Below are 22,903 nucleotides of genomic sequence, written 5' to 3'. Positions count from 1 at the left end.
TTCGCCAGGCGCTGTGGTTTTCCCTTGCAGCCTTTGCAGAGCCCTATTCCTTTGAGGGGCATTGATACTACTCCATTGGCCAAGGATAAACCTCAGTACTGGACGCAGATGACCATGTACATGGCTCCAGCACATCAGGAAGAGTGCCGTTTTCTGGTGTTGCATAACCTGCATGATGTTGTTGTACTGGGTTTTCCATTGTTACAGGAACATAATCCGCTGCTGGATTGGAAAACTATGTCTGTGACAAACCAGGGATTCAAGCTTCAGGAGGCTAATTTGCATATTCCAGGTGCCTTCTGGGAGAAGCGAAGTCTCCCTAAGCTAGAAGATCGTTGGGTACAGCCGGGACCAGCTGCTTCGAAAGCATCACCAAACCAGGGATTCAAGCTTCAGGAGGCTAATTTGCATATTCCAGGTGCCTTCTGGGAGAAGCGAAGTCTCCCTAAGCTAGAAGATCGTTGGATACAGCCGGGACCAGCTGCTTCGAAAGCATCACCAAACCGCGCGCCGAATTTTTGCCTGTAGGACATTATTGCAAGAGAGCTTGGCTGAGTAGATTACACAAGAAGGAAAACACACAGCAAGTCAGCAGGATCTAGGAGCAACATGGCAGATGTGACAACCTACATGGTGAGCTGCAGCATGTGCTACATGTTCACAGACCGACCAGAAGAAGAATCCAATTTCACCTGTCAGAAGTGTAGACTAGTGGCCCTTTTAGAAGAAAAGGTGCGGGGTCTGGAAGAAAGAATAGCAACTTTGAAACTCATCAAAGAGAATGAAGACTTTCTAGACAGAACAGAAGCATCTCTACTGGTCACAGAAGGTGCAAAAAGTGTCAGAGAACCTCCAAAAGCAGATGAGTGGAAGCATGTGACCAAAAGAAGCAAGAAGACCATGGAGAAATCACCAACCACACAACTGAAGAACCGATATCAAATCTTTGTAGAGGATGAAGATGGCACACCTAAGAATGAAGCAATACCAGCAAGCAAAAAAGAAAAGGGCACACAGCAACAAGTGACAGCAAAAAGTACAGCCAAGAAGCAACGAAGAGTGGTGGTGGTGGGAGACTCACTACTGAGAGGCACCGAAGCAGCCATCTGCAGACCGGACATAACTGCAAGAGAAGTATGCTGCCTTCCAGGTGCGATGATCAAGGATGTGACCGATAGGATACCAAAGCTCTTCAGCTCCAAGGACGTCCACCCATTTCTTCTGATACATGTTGGCACCAATGACACGGCAAGGAAGGACCTACCGACAATCTGCAAGGACTTTGAAGAGTTGGGGAAGAAAGTAAAGGAACTGGATGCACAGGTAGTTTTTTCTTCTATCCTTCCAGTAGACGGGCATGGCACCAGGAGATGGAACAGGATCCTTGATGCAAACAACTGGCTAAGACGATGGTGCAGACAACAAGGATTTGGATTCCTGGACCACGGTGTGAATTACTGGTATGATGGACTCCTCGCCAGACACGGACTACACCTCAACAAACCTGGGAAACACACATTCGCCAGAAGACTCGCTACACTCATCAGGAGGGCGTTAAACTAGAAGAAGAGGGGACGGGAAGAAAAACATTAGACTCGAACAAAGACGACCCAGGAAAACATACTCAGAAGGGAGGTAAGAACATTTCTAAAACAATCCACAGTGAGGAGATTGGAACAAAACAAAATCCTCTAAACTGCATGCTCGCAAACGCCAGAAGCCTGACAAACAAGATGGAAGAACTAGAAGCAGAAATATCTACAGGTAACTTTGACATAGTGGGAATAACCGAGACATGGTTAGATGAAAGCTATGACTGGGCAGTTAACTTACAGGGTTACAGTCTGTTTAGAAAGGATCGTAAAAATCGGAGAGGAGGAGGGGTTTGTCTCTATGTAAAGTCTTGTCTAAAGTCCACTTTAAGGGAGGATATTAGCAAAGGGAATGAGGATGTCGAGTCCATATGGGTTGAAATTCATGGAGGGAAAAATGGTAACAAAATTCTCATTGGGGTCTGTTACAAACCCCCAAATATAACAGAAAGCATGGAAAGTCTACTTCTAAAGCAGATAGATGAAGCTGCAACCCATAATGAGGTCCTGGTTATGGGGGACTTTAACTACCCGGATATTAACTGGGAAACAGAAACCTGTGAAACCCATAAAGGCAACAGGTTTCTGCTAATAACCAAGAAAAATTATCTTTCACAATTGGTGCAGAATCCAACCAGAGGAGCAGCACTTTTAGACCTAATACTATCTAATAGACCTGACAGAATAACAAATCTGCAGGTGGTTGGGCATTTAGGAAATAGCGACCACAATATTGTGCAGTTTCACCTGTCTTTCACTAGGGGGACTTGTCAGGGAGTCACAAAAACATTGAACTTTAGGAAGGCAAAGTTTGAACAGCTTAGAGATGCCCTTAATCTGGTAGACTGGGACAATATCCTCAGAAATGAGAATACAGATAATAAATGGGAAATGTTTAAGAACATCCTAAATTGGCAGTGTAAGCGGTTTATACCTTGTGGGAATAAAAGGACTAGAAATAGGAAAAACCCAATGTGGCTAAACAAAGAAGTAAGACAGGCAATTAACAGTAAAAAGAAAGCATTTGCACTACTAAAGCAGGATGGCACCATTGAAGCTCTAAAAAACTATAGGGAGAAAAATACTTTATCTAAAAAACTAATTAAAGCTGCCAAAAAGGAAACAGAGAAGCACATTGCTAAGGAGAGTAAAACTAATCCCAAACTGTTCTTCAACTATATCAATAGTAAAAGAATAAAAACTGAAAATGTAGGCCCCTTAAAAAATAGTGAGGAAAGAATGGTTGTAGATGACGAGGAAAAAGCTAACATATTAAACACCTTCTTCTTCACGGTATTCACGGTGGAAAATGAAATGCTAGGTGAAATCCCAAGAAACAATGAAAACCCTATATTAAGGGTCACCAATCTAACCCAAGAAGAGGTGCGAAACCGGCTAAATAAGATTAAAATAGATAAATCTCCGGGTCCGGATGGCATACACCCACGAGTACTAAGAGAACTAAGTAATGTAATAGATAAACCATTATTTCTTATTTTTAGTGACTCTATAGCGACAGGGTCTGTTCCACAGGACTGGCGCATAGCAAATGTGGTGCCAATATTCAAAAAGGGCTCTAAAAGTGAACCTGGAAATTATAGGCCAGTAAGTCTAACCTCTATTGTTGGTAAAATATTTGAAGGGTTTCTGAGGGATGTTATTCTGGATTATCTCAATGAGAATAACTGTTTAACTCCATATCAGCATGGGTTTATGAGAAATCGCTCCTGTCAAACCAATCTAATCAGTTTTTATGAAGAGGTAAGCTATAGACTGGACCACGGTGAGTCATTGGACGTGGTATATCTCGATTTTTCCAAAGCGTTTGATACCGTGCCGCACAAGAGGTTGGTACACAAAATGAGAATGCTTGGTCTGGGGGAAAATGTGTGTAAATGGGTTAGTAACTGGCTTAGTGATAGAAAGCAGAGGGTGGTTATAAATGGTATAGTCTCTAACTGGGTCGCTGTGACCAGTGGGGTACCGCAGGGGTCAGTATTGGGACCTGTTCTCTTCAACATATTCATTAATGATCTGGTAGAAGGTTTACACAGTAAAATATCGATATTTGCAGATGATACAAAACTATGTAAAGCAGTTAATACAAGAGAAGATAGTATTCTGCTACAGATGGATCTGGATAAGTTGGAAACTTGGGCTGAAAGGTGGCAGATGAGGTTTAACAATGATAAATGTAAGGTTATACACATGGGAAGAGGGAATCAATATCACCATTACACACTGAACGGGAAACCACTGGGTAAATCTGACAGGGAGAAGGACTTGGGGATCCTAGTTAATGATAAACTTACCTGGAGCAGCCAGTGCCAGGCAGCAGATGCCAAGGCAAACAGGATCATGGGGTGCATTAAAAGAGGTCTGGATACACATGATGAGAGCATTATACTGCCTCTGTACAAATCCCTAGTTAGACCGCACATGGAGTACTGTGTCCAGTTTTGGGCACCGGTGCTCAGGAAGGATATAATGGAACTAGAGAGAGTACAAAGGAGGGCAACAAAATTAATAAAGGGGATGGGAGAACTACAATACCCAGATAGATTAGCGAAATTAGGATTATTTAGTCTAGAAAAAAGACGACTGAGGGGCGATCTAATAACCATGTATAAGTATATAAGGGGACAATACAAATATCTCGCTGAGGATCTGTTTATACCAAGGAAGGTGACGGGCACAAGGGGGCATTCTTTGCGTCTGGAGGAGAGAAGGTTTTTCCACCAACATAGAAGAGGATTCTTTACTGTTAGGGCAGTGAGAATCTGGAATTGCTTGCCTGAGGAGGTGGTGATGGCGAACTCAGTCGAGGGGTTCAAGAGAGGCCTGGATGTCTTCCTGGAGCAGAACAATATTGTATCATACAATTATTAGGTTCTGTAGAAGGACGTAGATCTGGGTATTTATTATGATGGAATATAGGCTGAACTGGATGGACAAATGTCTTTTTTCGGCCTTACTAACTATGTTACTATGTTACTAGTTGGGGTTGGCAAGGGGTACATAGTGACGTTCCTTTGATGTCAATTTCCTCTTCCCCCTCTTCTGAGGTCCCTGAGTTTTTGTCGGATTTCCAGGATGTATTTGATGAGCCCAAGTCCAGTTCCCTTCCTCCACATAGGGACTGTGATTGTGCTATTAACTTGATTCCAGGTTGTAAGTTCCCTAAGGGCTGACTTTTCAATCTGTCTGTGCCAGAGCATTTTCAAAGAGAAAAAAAAAAAAAAAAACTCCAAGTAAATGTGGCGCTAAGCACCTACGGATTTTTTGAATTCATCCACTTCAAGTGAAAAATGTTAAAAAATTCATTTATTTTCTCAAAATAAAAAAATAAAATATATTTGTAAATTTTTTTAAAAAACAGTACAATGCGTTTCGGCTGCTATTTTTACAGTGCAGCCTTCATCAGGTAGTAAAAAAACAAAAACTGTGCCAGAGCATGCCGCCATGCGGAGTTATGTTAAGGAATCTTTGGAGAAGGGGCATATTCGGCCGTCTTCGTCACCATTGGGAGCGGGTTTCTTTTTTGTTGCTAAGAAGGATGGCTCCTTGAGACCCTGTATAGATTATCGTCTTCTTAATAAGATCACGGTCAAATTCCAATACCCCTTGCCTTTGCTTTCTGATTTGTTTGCTCAGATTAAGGGGGCTAGTTGGTTTACTAAGATTGACCTTCGAGGGGCATATAATCTTGTTCGTATTAAACAGGGTGACAAATGGAAAACTGCATTTAATACGCCCGAAGGCCATTTTGAATACCTCGTGATGCCATTCGGGCTCTCTAATGCTCCATCTGTGTTCCAATCTTTCATGCATGATATTTTCCGCAATTATCTTGATAAATTCATGGTTGTATATTTGGAAGATATTTTGATTTTTTCCGATGATTGGGAGTCTCATGTGAAGCAGGTCAGGATGGTATTCCAGATCCTTCGTGATAATGCTTTATTTGTGAAGGGGTCTAAGTGCCTATTCGGAGTTCAGAAGGTCTCTTTTTTGGGTTTTATTTTTTCTCCCTCGTCTATGGAAATGGATCCTGTTAAGGTCCAAGCTATTCATGACTGGATTTAACCCACAATAGAGATATATAGTAGGGTAAACCATCAGCACTCAGACAACGGATGCACGCTCCAAGGTCTAAGGATCCAATCGGACACAAACGTATAAGAAAAGAAGAAAAGCAGCATCCATACCAGGTGATGAAAATCCAAAACGTATCTTTATTCTGCCATGGTAAAATACAACGTTTCGGCCAGGTTGGCCTTTGTCAAGTATACTTGACAAAGGCCAACCTGGCCGAAACGTTGTATTTTACCATGGCAGAATAAAGATACGTTTTGGATTTTCATCACCTGGTATGGATGCTGCTTTTCTTCTTTTCTTATGGATTTAACCCACATCTGTGAAGAGCCTTCAAAAATTTTTGGGCTTTGCTAATTTCTATCGCCGTTTCATTGCCAACTTTTCCAGTGTGGTTAAGCTCCTTACTGATTTGACGAAGAAAGGCGCTGATGTGACGAATTGGTCCTCTGTGGCTGTTGAGGCCTTTCGGGAGCTTAAACGCCGATTTACTTCTGCCCCTGTGTTGCGTCAGCCGGATGTTTCTCTTCCTTTTTAGGTTGAGGTTGACGCTTCTGAGATTGGGGCAGGGGCCGTTTTGTCTCAGAGGGATTCTGATGGTTCTTTGATGAAACCGTGTGCTTTTTTTTCTAGAAAGTTTTCGCCTGCGGAATGCAATTATGATGTCGGCAATCGGGAGTTGTTGGCTATGAAGTGGTCGTTTGAGGAGTGGCGACATTGGCTTGAGGGAGCTAAGCACCGCGTTGTGGTCTTGACTGATCATAAGAATCTGATTTACCTCGAGTCGGCCAAGCGGCTGAATCCTAGACAGGCTCGATGGTCCCTGTTTTTCTCCCGTTTTGATTTTGTGGTCTCGTATCTTCCGGGATCTAAGAATGTTAAGGCTGATGCCCTCTCTAGGAGTTTTTTGCCTGATTCTCCTGGAGTCCTTGAGCCGGTTGGCATTCTTAAGGAAGGGGTGATTCTTTCTGCCATCTCCCCTGATTTGCGGCGGGTGCTTCGGGAATTTCAGGCTGATAAGCCTGACCGCTGTCCAGTGGGGAAGCTGTTTGTTCCTGATAGATGGACAAGTAAGGTAATTTCTGAGGTTCATTATTCAGTGTTGGCTGGTCATCCTGGGATTTTTGGTACCAGAGATTTGGTTGCTAGGTCCTTTTGGTTTCCTTCCTTGTCGCGCGATGTGCGTGCTTTTGTGCAGTCCTGTGGGACTTGCGCCCGGCCAAGCCTTGCTGTTCCCGCGCTAGTGGGTTGCTTTTGCCTTTGCCGGTCCCTGAGAGGCCCTGGACGCATATTTCTATGGATTTTATTTCGGATCTTCCTGTTTCCCAGAAGATGTCTGTTATCTGGATTGTTTGTGACCGGTTCTTTAAAAAGGTCCATCTGGTACCTTTGCCTAAGTTGCCTTCCTCATCAGATTTGGTTCCATTGTTTTTTCAGCATGTGGTTCGTTTGCATGGCATTCCGGAGAATATTGTGTCTGACAGAGGTTCTCACTTTGTCTCTAGGTTTTGGCGGGCCTTTTGTGCTAGGATGGGCATTGATTTGTCTTTTTCTTCGGCGTTTCATCCTCAGACTAATGGCCAAACTAAGCGAACTAATCAGACCTTGGAAACCTATTTGAGATGCTTTGTGTCTGCTGATCAGGATGATTGGGTGGCTTTCTTGCCGTTGGCTGAGTTTGCCCTTAATAATAGGGCTAATTCGGCTACTTTGGTTTCACCTTTCTTTTGTAATTTTGGTTTTCATCCTCGTTTTTCTTCGGGACAGGTTGAGCCTGGTGTGGATTCTGTGGTGGACAGGCTGCAGCAGATTTGGACTCATGTGGTGGACAATTTGACGTTGTCTCAGGAAAAGGCTCAACGTTTTGCTAACCGCCGTCAGTGTGTTGGTCCCCGGCTTCGTGTGGGGGATTTGGTTTGGTTGTCTTCTCGTCATGTTCCTATGAAGGTTTCTTCCCCTAAGTTTAAGCCTCGGTTTATTGGTCCTTATAAGATTTCTGAAATTATCAATCCGGTGTCTTTTCGTTTGGCTCTTCCAGCCTCTTTTGCCATTCATAATGTTTTCCATAGATCTTTGTTGCGGAGATATGTGGTGCCTGTTGTTCCCTCGGTTGATCCTCCTGCCCCGATGTTGGTTGAGGGAGAGTTGGAATATGAGGTTGAGAAAATTTTGGATTCTCATTTTTCGAGGCGGAGGCTTCAGTATCTTGTCAAGTGGAAGGGTTATGGCCAGGAGGATAATTCTTGGGTTGTTGCCTCCGATGTCCATGCCGCCGATTTGGTTCGTGCTTTTCACTTGGCTTGTCCTGATCGGCCTGGGGGCTCTGGTGAGGGTTCGGTGACCCCTCCTCAAGGGGGGATACTGTTGTGAATTCCGCTCTTGGGCTCCTTCCGGTGGTTGTAAGTGGCACTTTTGTGAGTTCTGCTTTTGGGCTCCCTCCGGTGGTTTTAAGTGGAATGGCTGCTCCTTGGATTTAGCAGTCTGCAGCTGCTTCCACTGATTGTCTTTCTGCTCGGCTATTTATGCCTGGCTCTTCCCTTCAGCCAGTGCCACTTGTCAATGGTTCCTGGTTGGATTCACATCTTTGCTTGGATTTCCCTGATATCCTGACCAGTTCAGCAAAGATAAGTCCTTGCTTTGCTCTTTTCTGTCCACATGTTGTGGACTTATTCGTTCTGTGCATTTTATGTTTTGTCCAGCTTGTCAGTATGGATTAATTCAGTTAAGCTGGAAGCTCTGGGAAGCAGATTTACCCTCCACACCTTTAGTCAGGTGTGGAGATTTTTGTAAACTCTGTGTGGATTTTTGTAGTTTTTAATACTGACCGCACAGTATTCTATCCTGTCCTATCTATCTAGCTAGACTGGCCTCCTGTGCTACATCCTGGTTTCATTCTGTGTATGTCTTTTCCCTCTCCACTCACAGTCATTACTTGTGGGGGGCTATCTATCCTTTGGGGATTTTCTCTGAGGCAAGATAGTTTTCCTATTTCTATCTTTAGGGGTAGTTAATTCTCAGGCTGTGACGAGGTGCCTAGGGAGTGACAGGAGCATCCCACGGCTACTTCTAGTGTTGTGTTGAGCTTAGGGACTGCGGTCAGTACAGGTACCACCTCCTTCAGAGCTCGTCCCATGTTGCTCCTAAACCACCAGTTCATAACACTGGGTCCACGAGATCATGAGAGCGTCGCATCCGATGGCCATTGGATCCCGAGATCTGGAGACGTACTGGGGAACCTTGTGGTTTGCCCGGGAAGCCATCAAGTCAACGTCTGGAACGCCCCACCGCTGGCAAATCTGGCTGAAGACTGCGGGAAGAAGAGACCACTCGCCTGCCACGATGCCCTGGCGACTCAGAAAGTCGGCTTCCCAATTGTCCACTCCTTGGATGTGGACGGCTGACAGAGAGGGAACGTGACCCTCTGCCCAACGCAGAATTTTTGCCACTTCCGCCATGACTTGCCTGCTGCGAGTCCCTCCCTGGTGGTTTATGTAAGCCACGGCTGTGGAGTTGTCCGACTGAATGCAGACCGGTTTCCCTGAAAGGAGAGACTCCCAGCGGATGAGGGATAGAAATATGGCTTTGATTTCCAAGAGGTTGATAGGGAGGCACGCCTCCTGAGCAGTCCAGCGGCCCTGGGCCGTGAAGTGGAGAAAAACCGCTCCCCAACCTTGGAGGCTGGCGTCGGTGGTGATCACCTGCCAGCGGGGAGGGAGAAATGACCTCCCGCGCAGAATGGAGGTGGACAGCGTCCACCAAGAGAGAGACTGTCTCACCCTGGGCAAGAGGCGAAACGGACGATCCAGGGAAAGTTAGTTCCTGTGCCAGGCAGACAGAAGGGCCAGCTGGAGGGGACAAGAGTGGAACTGAGCATAGGGGACCGCTTCCATGGAAGCAACCATTTTCCCCAGAACCCTCATGGCGAGACGGAGAGACAGAGGATTTAGGCTCTTTAGAGCTCGGACCCCCCGGCGAAGAGAAAGGAACTTCTTTTTGGGGAGAAAGATCTGAGCCTGAGAGGAATCGAACTCCATGCCCAGGAACTCCAGACACTGAGTTGGAATCAGGGAAGACTTCTGATAATTGATTAACCAGCCGAGGCGAAGAAGCGTGTCCAGAGTAAGCTGGAGACTCTGGCTGCAATCCTGATGGGATGGACCCTTGATCAAGAGTTCGTCGAGGTATGGGATTACCAGAATCCCCTTCGAACGAAGAATGGCCATGACAGCTGCCATGACCTTCGTGAAGACCCTGGGCGCAGACGCCAGACCGAAAGGGAGGGCCGTGAACTGATAATGATGACCCTGGATCGCGAACCGGAGGAATCTGTGATGCCGTACACAAATAGGAATGTGAAGGTACGCATCTCGGATATCCACGGAACACAGATACTCTCCCTGTTCTATGGACGCGACCACCGAGCGTAGAGATTCCATCCTGAAGCGCCGAATCCGGAGATGGCGGTTCAGCTGCTTGATATCCAAAATTGGACGGAGAAAGCCGTCCTTTTTTGGAACTACGAACAGGTTTGAGTAAAAACCTGAAAACCGCTCGCGATAAGGCACTGGAACTACGACTCCTGAGGCGAGGAGCGAATCGACGGCCTGGAGAAGTCCTGAGAGGTGGGAGGGCTGTTTGGGAGGACGAGAGAGCAGGAAACGTCTTCCTGGGGGCGAAGAAAATTCTATCTTGTAGCCTGAAGTGACAATCTCCCTGACCCAGGCATCATCGACTACTGATAGCCAAACATCTGAGAACAGAAGAAGCCAGCCTCCCACCCTGGAGGGATTTCCAGGTGGGGACGACCCATCATTTATTAGAAAACCTGTGGCCTCGAGATCCCGATGGTTTTGCGGGGTGGCTCTTAGCCCTCCAGTGTGGTGGAGGCCTGAAAGAAGGTTTTCTTCGGTCTCCTTGCGAGGAAGAACTGTCCTGGTTGGAGTTTCCTGAGGCGAAGGACCGAAAATGGCGAAAGGACTGGGGGCCCTTCCTGTTGAAGGGACTAGGGTTGAGACACTTTTATTTTTATAGGATCGGGTTGGGTTTCACGAAACCCGACTTCTTCAAAAGTCGGTCGAGCGAAATCGGCCGATCCTATAGAAAAGTCGGGGTCGGGGTCTGCCGAAACACGAAACCCAATGCAGTGCATTGGGTTTCTAATGGTTCCCAGGGTCTGAAGGAGAGGAAACTCTCCTTCAGGCCCTGGGATCCATATTTAGGTGTAAAATAAAGAATCAAAATAAAAAATATTGATATACTTACCCTCGGACGCACCCTGGTTCTCACCGGCAGCCTTCCTTCCTAATGAGCGCCTGAAGGACCTTCGATGACGTCGCGGCTTGTGATTGGTCGCGTGAGCGGTCACATGGGCATCACGTGACCAATCACAAGCCACGACGTCATCTAAGGTCCTTCAGGCGCTGATTCTTAGGAAGGAAGGCTGCGGGTTAGAACCAGGGCGCGTCCGAGGGTGAGTATATACCTATTAGGAATATACTCACCCTCGGACGCTTCTTTCCTAAGAATTAGCGCCTGAAGGACCTTAGATGATGTCGCAGCTTGTGATTGGTCGCGTGACCGCCCATGTGACTGCTCACGCGACCAATCACAAGCCGCGACGTCATCGAAGGCCCTTCAGGCGCTCATTCTTAGGAAGGAAGGCTGCCGGTGAGAACCAGGGCGCGTCCGAGGGTGAGTATATCAATATTTTTTTATTTTTATTCTTTATTTTACGCTTAAATATTAATTCCGATACCGATTCCCGATATTTTAAACATATCGGAATTCGGTATCGGAATTCCGATTCCAGATCAGAAGATCGCCGACCTCATGGCCGACCCCATACAGGGGGTCGGGTCGGGTTTCATGAAACCCGACTTTGCCAAAAGTCGGTGACTTCTGAATCTGGCCGACCCATTTCGCTCAACCCTAGAAGGGACGTCTGGGCTTGGACTGGGGTAAGGAGGTACTCTTACCCCCTGTAGTGTCCGAGATCATTTGATCCAACTGCGTGCCGAAGAGTCTAAAACCCTGAAAGGGCAGACCAGTGAGGGATTTTTTAGAAGCGGGGTCAGCGTTCCACGCTTTTAGCCAGAGAATCCGGCGAATGGCCACAATGTTGCTGTTAGCCCTGGTGGAGCAGGCCGCCGCATCAAGGGAGGCATTCATGAGGTATTTTCCCGCAAGAGAAATCTGATCCGCCAAATCAGACAGTTCCTCAGCAGGAGCAGCGGCCAAAATGCCCCTGCGCAGGGTCTTGGCCCAGGCTGATACAGCCTTGGCTACTCATGACGAGGCAAAACTAGGGCAAAGGGAGGCTCCGGAAGCCTCAAATGCCAATTTTGCTAGTGCCTAGATTTGCCTGTCTGTGGGGTCCTTAAGGGAAGCCGCGTCCGGGATAGACAGGACCGTCTGAGAGGACAGCCTGGACACAGGCGGGTCGACCTTAGGAGACTCGGACAATTTGGAGACAAGGTCGGAGTGAAAAGGGTATAACACGTCAAGTCGTTTCCTGCCAGGGAAACGCTTACCAGGGTTTGCCCAGTGTGTAGAGGTAGTATTATCAAACTCCTTGTGATTAGGAAAAAACCTAGAGGGACGTTCAATCGGTTTAAACGCAACGGAGACATCCTGAGAGCTTGCTTCATCCTCCTTAAAATCAAGCGTCTGAATGATAGCCGAAATAAGGCTATCAACCATCTCCTGTGTTCCGGAAGTCTGATCTGCATCAGAGTCAGATTCCGACTGAGAGGATAGGTAAGTCCGCCTGCGAGGAGGGAGGAACGGGCAGATAGGGGAATCCCGTCCAGGGAACTGAAAGAGGATCTAGATAAGGTCCTTTTTCTGTCTCTTTTGTCCGGTCTGCCTCTGTGAGGGTCAAGGACAGGTGCGAGCGAATCGCCATGTGAGGCGTTCGTGGCACTGGTGGCATGAGAGAGAAGTGGGATACGTTCAAGTGCCTGGACCAGGGACTGAGAAACCTTAGTCAGGTCGGACACTGATTGAGACATGGCAACAGCCCACTCCGGGGGAGGGGGGTGCATTCATCCTGGGACCTAGGTGCTTCCTGAGGGACGGACATGGTGGGAGGAACGCAGGACGGGCAGAAAGGTGAAGGCTGACCTGAGGCCCACTTTTTCTTACAGTGAGCGCAGGCGTAATGGATGGCCGTAGTGGCAAAGTCCGGAGTGGGGTCGGTCATAGGTGGATATTACCTTGTCCTGGAGCGGAGAAGTACTGCCGGGAGGATTTGAGCCAGAGAGAGCAGTAGCGCTGAGCCTGCTGAAAAACAGTGACAGCGGTAGCCGCAGGTGCCTGTGTTCCCCTGAGATTCTTCTGTCCCACGGGGTGAGCCGAGCTGACAGGGAGCAGGAAGTCACAGAAAGAGCGCTGAGACAGCGCGACGCTGTGGGCGGGCACAAGCGCTGAAGGGGGAAGCAGGAGAAACGCCCCCAACAGCACTGAAAGACTCCTGGCTGCTGTAATGCCAGCCGCCACCAGGGGGCGCAGAAGCGCCGAAAGAAGGTGAAAAAAAGCCGGGAGAGAGAAAAAAATGGCGAGCGCGCGCTGTTTGAATAACAAGGAGGGAAGGAGAAATGCCGGTGTGCAGAAATAGAAAAAGCCGGCGCCAGAACAAAAGGTAGCGACCCTTCTTCCCTGATGCAGCCCACTCCCCTAATAAACAGCTGGCCTACAGATGTACCCCCATGTGATGACCCCCCTTAGAAGATCGCTTGCCGGGCGTCGGGGGGTAGATGTTTCGTACTGTTGCTTGAAGATCCCCTACCTGGGGTTGAGGAACACATCAGGACCCCTTGTAGGATGGAGGGCCATGGAAAAAGTCCTCCTTCCCGCGCCACGAACTCCGGTGCAGAAAACGGCGTCGACCCCTAAACAGGGGGAGAGGGTCACTGGAAGTGACCGCCATCTTCCTCTCAGCCCACTCCGAGAGATGAGGAGGGGAAAGCGGGCAGGACTGGCCACCGAAGAAGAAGTCACCCTGAACACCCGAATGGGTGACAGGGGACAAAGTCCTGCCCAGCGGGTCTGAGAGGGTGCGATGTGGGTGATACCACACTGCTCTCTCGGTCACTCAAAGTGGGGGAAAACAGGGTGAGAAAAACTGCACCCTGTTACCCTGAAGAAAGTATCTGAAAAAGAAAGGAGAAATGATTAATAACACACAACAAAAGCCTGTAAAAGAAATGCGGATCTGGGGTTAGATCCAGGTCCGCCTCCTACAGACACTAAGCAAAAACGGAGTTGCCTGGTGCCTGTCAGAGGGTGTATACTGCCGGGGAGGAGTTACTTCTTCATCATTTGCATAGTGTCAGCCTCCTAGTGACAGCAGCATACACCCCATGGATACCTGTGTCCCCCAATGAGGCAAGAAAGAAAACAAGACTGAGCACAAGACCTTCACCGGCGTCTACACATCATAGGGGAGATCTCCTGACACCTTCTCTCCATCTACCTGATGATCCTGAGGAGCATTGGGATCTTCTTGGTTACAGTCCTGTGGAAGAAGAGGACGGAGACATCGCTCTGGTGTTGTCCTCTTACTGGTAAGATCTGGAGGAAACACATACAGGGAGTGAATTCATTCTTTACATACAGATAATTATAGGCCGTGTGTATTTAGTCCTGTCCTATTACCTGGAGATGTGAGGGGCTGGGGAACCTCCATTATGACGTTCTTGTACAGATCTCTGTGTCCTTCTAAATATTCCCACTCCTCCATGGAGAAATAGACAGCGACATCCTGACACCTTATAGGAACCTGACACATACAATGATACCGTCATCCCCCGATCCCTTCAAAGTGTTACTGTATAATGTCCCAGCATTCCCAGCAGTGTCACCTCTCCAGTCAGCAGCTCAATCATCTTGTAGATGAGTTCTAGGATCTTCTGGTCATTGATGTCCTCATGGATCAGGGGGTGAGGTGGAGGCCCCGTGATTGGGCTCAGGGGTCTTCCCCATCCGTCAGACACAGGGTCCTGACAGCGATCACTAGAGATCTTCTTCACCACTGTGTAATCCTGGTAATGGAGAGACACATTAATAAATCTCACTACAGACATTTCCAGAGTCCTCACCTCTCCAGTTCTGTCCATCTGTTATTCCCATAGATAAGAATGATGTAATGTGACGTCATCAGAATCTCTCACCTCTCCAGTAAGCCGGAAGAGGATCTCTAGGGTGAGGTGTAATATCCTCTCCGCCATCTTGTCTCTGTCCATATCCATCATTGATGGGTAAATCAGGAAAATGTTCTTTTGTAGAAGATCTTCACTGAGAGGATCCGATATTGTAGAGACCTGAATGAGAAGATGAGCCGATGTAACATCATAAGAATCCTGTGTAATAATACAACTACTGGAGATAATAAGGGAAACATATGAGGAGATTTATTATTTTACAGTCACTAGCGTAGCTACTGGGGGGGCAGAGGGGGCCATCGCCCCGGGCCCTGTCACATGAAGGGGCCCACTGGGAGCCGGCACTGCCACTTCAGTGATGAGGCACAATACAGCACAGGAGGAGAGCAGTAAATGCCTGCTCCCCTGCCTGACGGAGATTCTGCACGCTGGCAGCCCAGTGGCCAGTTGCAAATCTCCCTCCTGCACTGTATTGTGCTGACCGACCTTAGGAGCTTCTCCCAGGCTGCAGCTTTCTTCCCTCCCTGTGCACGCTGGGATTGGCTCAGGGCAGCACGCTGGGTCCTAGTGCCCATCTACATTTCACTCACTCAGACACTTCCTGGTCCTGCTGCAAATGTCATTGGTAAGGCTACGTTCACATTAGCGTCGCGTCGCTGTTGCGTCGGCGACGCAGCGGCGACGCGCCCCTATGTTTAACATAGGGGACGCGTGCGTCTTTTTGCACGCGTTTTCCGACACGTGCGTCGTTTTAGACGCTAGCGTTGGACGCAAGAAAACGCTACAAGTTGCATTTTTCTTGCGTCCGATTTCGTCAAAAAACGACGCACGCGTCGCAAAACGCGCGCGTTTTTGCGCGCGTTTGCGCGCGTTTTTCCGAGCGTCGCGCGTTGCGTCGCCGACGCAGGGCGGCGCAACGCTAGTGTGAACGTAGCCTTAGTGGGGATAAGATGCATTAAATTGACAGGCATGTCATAGTCCCTGGGGGGTAAATGTAAGAGGATGGGGGTATTGTGGGGGCTTAGGTGGGTGAGGGGCAACAATACTGCAGGGCTGATTATTATACAGTTTTGATAAGAGACTATACGCACTCCATCACATGTAATAGTTGTTCTCTGGGAAGGGGAGGTAGGAGGCATAGAGACGCAGTGTCAAAAACGCAGCGTCCAGATGTTACAGCATAGTGGAGGGGATTTAATGAAATCCCGTCTCCACTATGCAGGAAAAACCGCATGCGGCATAGCCGCGAAAACGCACATGCGGCGCGTCTTTTCAGAACGCAGCATGTTGCTACAATGAGCAAAACACGTAAGAACACCGCAGGTGACCTGCCAGTGACCTCAGGCGCAGGTTTGGTCAGGATTTTACCTGCATAAAATCCTGACCAAAGCCTGAAGCAATCCTGAACGTGGACACATACCCTTATACTTACCAGCTGGGTAAAGCCATGAGCTGCATCACATTTAAAGCATCACTGCAGCATTTTTTGTTATTTCACCGCTGGAGTGGCGCTTTAAGGCTATGTGCACACGTTGCGGATCCGCAGTGGATTTCCATGTGGTGTACAGTACCATGTAAAGCTATGGAAAACAAAATCCGCAGTGCACATGCTGCGGAAAATACAGCGCGGAAACGCTGCATTGTATTTTTCACAGCATATCAATTCCACAGGTGTAAAAACGCAGGCGAAATCTGCACAAAATCCGCAGTAAATCCGGTGGGAATCCGCAGGTAAAATACAGAGTGTTTTTACCTGTGGATGTTGCAGAATCCGAACGGAAAAGTCCGCAATGTTATCCGCAACGCATGCACATACCCTAAGGATATGTGTCCACGTGCAGTAAACGCTGCGTGTTTGACGCTGCATAGAGCCGCAGCGTCAAACACGCAGTGTCCAGATGTTACAGCATAGTGGAGGGGATTTAATTAAATCCCGTCTCCACTATGCGTGGTAACACGCACGCGGCGTCCCTGCGACTCCGGACATGCGGCGCGTCTTTTAAGATCGCAGCATGTCCGTATACCTTGCGGCGCCGCTGCAAGGTAAAGCACAGGGCCCTATGTGTGGGGTGCGATGATTCCGGATGTGTGCTATGAACACATCTGGCATCATCGCGTCCCAGAAGGGGGCGGAGCTTAGCGCAGAGCAGGTTTGCAGCTCCGACGAAACCGCCGGCCATCCTGATCGTGGACACGCAACCTTAGATGCGCAGTTACAGCTGCTGTGACTGAAACTGTACCGGCACCGCCCACTAGGCTGCAGTGAGGAATGAAGTTAATTTCCTCCTGGCATCGTGAATCTCAGTGCAGGCGACGCTCGGTGTCAGAACACTATTAAATACTGTGTTTTGTATAGGGGAGCTGTGGGGGCATTATACTGTGTATAGGGAAGCTGTGGGTTCATCATACTATGTATAGTCAAGCTATACAGGGAGGCTACTTAGCGGACATTATTAAATGTTAAGTGGGCACTTAAAAGGGACACTGTCACCCCATCCAGCCGTTATAAACTAAAAGAGCCACCCTGTGCAGCAGTAATGCTGCATTCTAACAAGGTGGCTCTTTTAGTTTTTGGTGCATGTATTCCCAAAATAAAGCATTTTATAACTTCTCCAAAATACCTTTCTTTAGACCTGGAGGCTGATCCTCACCTCCCTGCTTGAAACGCCACACTGCCGTCACTCAAATCTGCAGGGGCGCCGGGCCTCGCCCCCTCCACGCTGTTTTCGCATGAAATCCAGCACCTGCGCTGTGTAGTAGTGTCTGGTGCAGTCGCAGTGAGCTCTGGCCGTCTGACGTCACAGCCAGGCTTGCAGACTGCGCCTGTGCGGCCACCCTAGCTATGAATCCCAGCCCCGCACTGTGCATAATGCATAACACACTGCGGGGCGGGGATTCCCAAGGTGGGTGGCCGCACAGGCACAGTCTGCAAGCCTGGCTGTGACGACAGACGGCCAGAACTCACTGCGCCTGCCCCACACAGTACTACACAGTGCAGGCGCCGGATTTCATGCGAAAACAGCGCGGAGGGGGCGGCGCCCGGAGCCCCTGCAGATTTGAGTGACGGCAGTGTGGCGTTTCAAGCAGGGGGGTTAAGACCTGCCTCCAGGTCTAAATAAAGGTATTTTGGAGAAGTTATAAAACCCTTTATTTTGGGAATACATGCACCAAAAACTAAAAGAGCCACCTTGTTAGGCCGGCTTCACACTCAGCGTATGAAAATACGGTCCGTATATTACGGCCGTAATACGCTGAAAAGTCCCGAAAATAGTGGTCCGTAGCTCCTCCGTAGGCAGGGTGTTTCAGCGTTTTTTGCGCATGGCATCCTCCGTATGTAATCCGTATGTCATCCGTACTGCGTGTTTTTATCGCAGGCTTGCAAAACCGACATACGGCTATACAAGGGATCCATGTGTAAAAAAACAAAACAAAACATATATACTGTCTATATATATATATATATATATATATATATATATGTCAGTAGACACATATATGTATATATATTAATATTTCTTCCAGCGCTAGACCGCTTTAAAGCCGGTAATTCAATTACCGGCTTTTGCTTTCTCCTTCCTAAAACCCGACATGATATGAGACCTGGTTTACATACAGTAAACCATCTCATATCACCATTTTTTTTGCATATTCCACACTACTAATGTCAGTAGTGTGTCTATGCAAAATTTGGCTGTTCTAGCTAGTAAATTAAGGGGTTAAATGGCGGAAAAAATTGGCGTGGGCTCCCGGACAATTTTCTCCGCCAGAGTGGTAAAGCCAGTGACTGAGGGCAGATATTAATAGCCTGGAGAGGGTCCACGGTTATTGCCCCCCCCTAGCTAAAAAAACCTGCCCCCAGCCACCCCAGAAAAGGCACATCTGGAAGATGCGCCTATTCTGGCACTTGGCCACTCTCTTCCCATTCCCGTGTAGCGGTGGGATATGGGGTAATGAAGGGTTAATGTCACCTTGCTATTGTAAGGTGACATTAAGCCAGATTAATAATGGAGAGGCGTCAATTATGACACCTATCCATTATTAATCCAATACTAGTAAAGGGTTAAAAAAATACACAAACACATTATTAAAAATTATTTTAATGAAATAAAAACAAAGGTTGTTTTAATATTTTATTGAATGCCCAATCCAATCACTGAAGACCCTCGTTCTGGAAAAAAAAAACATAATAAACCAACAATATCCTTACCTTCCGCAGATCTGTAAAGTCCAACGATGTAAATCCATCTGAAGGGGTTAAAATATTTTGCAGCCAGGAGCTTTGCTAATAATAATTTTTAATAATGTGTTTGTGTATTTTTTTAACCCTTTACTAGTATTGGATTAATAATGGATAGGTGTCATAATTGACGCCTCTCCATTATTAATCTGGCTTAATGTCACCTTACAATAGCAAGGTGGCATTAACCCTTCATTACCCCATATCCCACCGCTACACGGGAATGGGAAGAGAGGGGCCAAGTGCCAGAATAGGCGCATCTTCCAGATGTGCCTTTTCTGGGGTGGCTGGGGGCAGATGTTTTTAGCCAGGGGGGGGCCAATAACCATGGACCCTCTCCAGGCTATTAATATCTGCCCTCAGTCACTGGCTTTACCACTCTGGCGGAGAAAATTGTGCGGGAGCCCACGCCAATTTTTTCCGCCATTTAACCCCTTAATTTACTAGCTAGAACGGCCAAATTTTGCATAGACACACTACTGACATTAGTAGTGTGGAATATGCAAAAAAAAATGGTGATATGAAATGGTTTACTGTATGTAAACCAGGTCTCATATCATGTCGGGTTTTAGGAAGGAGAAAGCAAAAGCCGGTAATTGAATTACCGGCTTTAAAGCTGTCTAGCGCTGGAAGAAATATTAATATATATATATATATGTGTCTCACTGACATATATATATATATATATATATATATACCTATTCTATGTGTACACATTTATTCTACCTATTCTACTGTAAGCTGTCAGTGTGATTTTACTGTACACCGCACTGAATTGCCGGCTTTTCTCGCTAACACCGCTGCGAATTTCTCGCAAGTCACACTGCTGGTCCGTGTGTGATCCGTATTTTTGGGGCTTCCATAGACTTTCATTGAAGTTTTATTTGCGCAATACGGTGACAAACGCAGCATGCTGCGATTTTCTACGGCCGTAGAAAGCCATATAATACTGATCAGTTTAATACGGCAGATAGGAGCAGGGGCATAGAGAATAATTGTGCCGTATGTTTTGCGAGTTTTACGGACGTAGTTTCTGCGCTCTTACGTCCGTAAAACTCGCAAGTGTGAAGCCGGCCTTAGAATGCAGCATTACTGCTGAACAAGGTGGCTCTTTTAGTTTATAACGGCTGGAGGGGGTGACAGTGGCCCTTTAAACATTATTGTTATTGGGGCACTCAAAGCACTGAGACCATCAAAATTTCATATGTGGTATTATTACTTTTTAGGGACAAAATGTGGAGGGCACTAGCACAGGGCATTAGTGTTTTCTAGGGGTGAATTTTATTATGTAGAGAGCACAAATTAGTCATTATTACTATGTAAGGGGCTCAGTGGTGGCATTATTATCTGGGGCGGCACCATTATTGTACTACACAGCAGGTGCAGTAATAGGGACACATACGGCAGCAGTGGCTCAGTATTGGGGTATCAGCAGAATGATTAGCTTGTGCAGGTTGGGAATAGATATGGACGGTGCTGGAAATGTGAGACGTATGATGTGTCTTTGTTTAAATCTCTGCAGACAAGTCCTGGCTGGAGAAGTTCACATGGAAAAGATGGGAAAAGTGAACAACTCCATAAGAAAGACCATTAGCTGTAAGTCACCATCTAAAACTGTCCAGTGATCTCTTATATGGTCTGCAAGACTGATATCTACCACTATATGGTCTCCATATAGTAATATCAGTGTTCGTTTTTGTCTATAGATGTTTTTTCAGGCAGAGTGCGGTCATCTGCTGATGTTCCTCTATGGCTACGTTCACACTAGCGTTCGGCTAGTGTGCGTCGCGCTAGCGTCGGGCGACGCAGCGGCGACGCACGCGTCATGCGCCCCTATGTTTAACATGGGGGATGCATGTGTTTTTGCTTGTTGCGTTTTCCGACACGTGCGTCTTTTTTGACGCTAGCGTCGGACCAAGAAAACGCAACAAGTTGCATTTTTCTTGCGTCCGATTTTCGTCAAAAAACGACGCACGCGTCGAAAAACGCAGCGTTTTTGCATGCGTTTGCACGCGTTTTTCGGTGCGTTGTGCGTCACGTCGCCGACGCAGCGGCGCACAACTCTAGTGTGAACGTAGCCTATGCTCACAATTAGGGTGCACCACATAGCTGTAGTCAGGGGTACTTGGTTAGGGGCCCGCTCAGATTTTTCGCCCCCCCTAAGCTAAAACCCTAGCTACGCCTCTGTTTACAGTATTTAGTTTCCTTCTTTAGATCTACTAATAAATCCTATACAGGTCCTTCTCAAAAAATTAGCATATAGTGTTAAATTTCATTATTTACCATAATGTAATGATTACAATTAAACTTTCATATATTATAGATTCATTATCCACCAACTGAAATTTGTCAGGTCTTTTATTGTTTTAATACTGATGATTTTGGCATACAACTCCTGATAACCCAAAAAACCTGTCTCAATAAATTAGCATATCAAGAAAAGGTTCTCTAAACGACCTATTACCCTAATCTTCTGAATCAACTAATTAACTCTAAACACATGCAAAAGATACCTGAGGCTTTTATAAACTCCCTGCCTGGTTCATTACTCAAAACCCCCATCATGGGTAAGACTAGCGACCTGACAGATGTCAAGAAGGCCATCATTGACACCCTCAAGCAAGAGGGTAAGACCCAGAAAGAAATTTCTCAACAAATAGGCTGTTCCCAGAGTGCTGTATCAAGGCACCTCAATGGTAAGTCTGTTGGAAGGAAACAATGTGGCAGAAAACGCTGTACAACGAGAAGAGGAGACCGGACCCTGAGGAAGATTGTGGAGAAGGACCGATTCCAGACCTTGGGGAACCTGAGGAAGCAGTGGACTGAGTCTGGTGTGGAAACATCCAGAGCCACCGTGCACAGGCGTGTGCAGGAAATGGGCTACAGGTGCCGCATTCCCCAGGTAAAGCCACTTTTGAACCATAAACAGCGGCAGAGGCGCCTGACCTGGGCTACAGAGAAGCAGCACTGGACTGTTGCTAAGTGGTCCCAAGTACTTTTTTCTGATGAAAGCAAATTTTGCATGTCATTCGGAAATCAAGGTGCCAGAGTCTGGAGGAAGACTGGGGAGAAGGAAATGCCAAAATGCCTGAAGTCCAGTGTGCCATGTCAGCTGCTGGTGTTGGTCCACTGTGTTTCATCAAGGGCAGGGTCAATGCAGCTAGCTATCAGGAGATTTTGGAGCACTTCATGCTTCCATCGGCTGAAATGCTTTATGGAGATGAAGATTTCATTTTTCAGCACGACCTGGCACCTGCTCACAGTGCCAAAACCACTGGTAAATGGTTTACTGACCATGGTATTACTGTGCTCAATTGGCCTGCCAACTCTCCTGACCTGAACCCCATAGAGAATCTGTGGGATATTGTGAAGAGAAAGTTGAGAGACGCAAGACCCAACACTCTGGATGAGCTTAAGGCCGCTATTGAAGCATCCTGGGCCTCCATAACATCTCAGCAGTGTCACAGGCTGATTGCCTCCATGCCACGCCGCATTGAAGCAGTCATTTCTGCCAAAGGATTCCCGACCAAGTATTGAGTGCATAACTGAACATTATTATTTGATGGTTTTTTTGTTTGTTATTAAAAAACACTTTTATTTGATTGGATGGGTGAAATATGCTAATTTATTGAGACAGGTTTTTTGGGTTATCAGGAGTTGTATGCCAAAATCATCAGTATTAAAACAATAAAAGACCTGACAAATTTCAGTTGGTGGATAATGAATCTATAATATATGGAAGTTTAATTGTAATCATTACATTATGGTAAATAATGAAATTTAACACTATATGCTAATTTTTTTAGAAGGACCTGTAT

The 22,903-nt window shown here is 47.0% G+C and overlaps 1 protein-coding gene across 2 annotated transcripts in view; it reads right to left on the bottom strand.

Moving 5' to 3' along the window:
* LOC138662806 (oocyte zinc finger protein XlCOF22-like) overlaps window positions 1-15,005 on the bottom strand; it is a 45,925-nt gene extending 30,920 nt beyond the window's left edge. For both annotated transcript variants that reach the window (XM_069748763.1, XM_069748764.1), the window contains exons 1-4: window positions 14,858-15,005; window positions 14,549-14,728; window positions 14,343-14,466; window positions 14,161-14,258 (exon numbers count right to left, since the gene is read on the bottom strand). In XM_069748763.1, coding sequence (XP_069604864.1) covers window positions 14,161-14,258; window positions 14,343-14,466; window positions 14,549-14,728; window positions 14,858-14,938 — 483 coding nt within the window. In that variant the 5' untranslated portion in view covers window positions 14,939-15,005. The remainder of the gene's footprint in view (window positions 1-14,160; window positions 14,259-14,342; window positions 14,467-14,548; window positions 14,729-14,857) is intronic.
* Between the last annotated feature and the right edge of the window lie 7,898 nt (window positions 15,006-22,903).

The sequence above is a fragment of the Ranitomeya imitator genome, chromosome 2 (genome assembly GCF_032444005.1).
Source record: "Ranitomeya imitator isolate aRanImi1 chromosome 2, aRanImi1.pri, whole genome shotgun sequence".
Classification (NCBI taxonomy): domain Eukaryota; kingdom Metazoa; phylum Chordata; class Amphibia; order Anura; family Dendrobatidae; genus Ranitomeya; species Ranitomeya imitator.
This window is presented reverse-complemented; position numbering and strand designations above follow the sequence as displayed.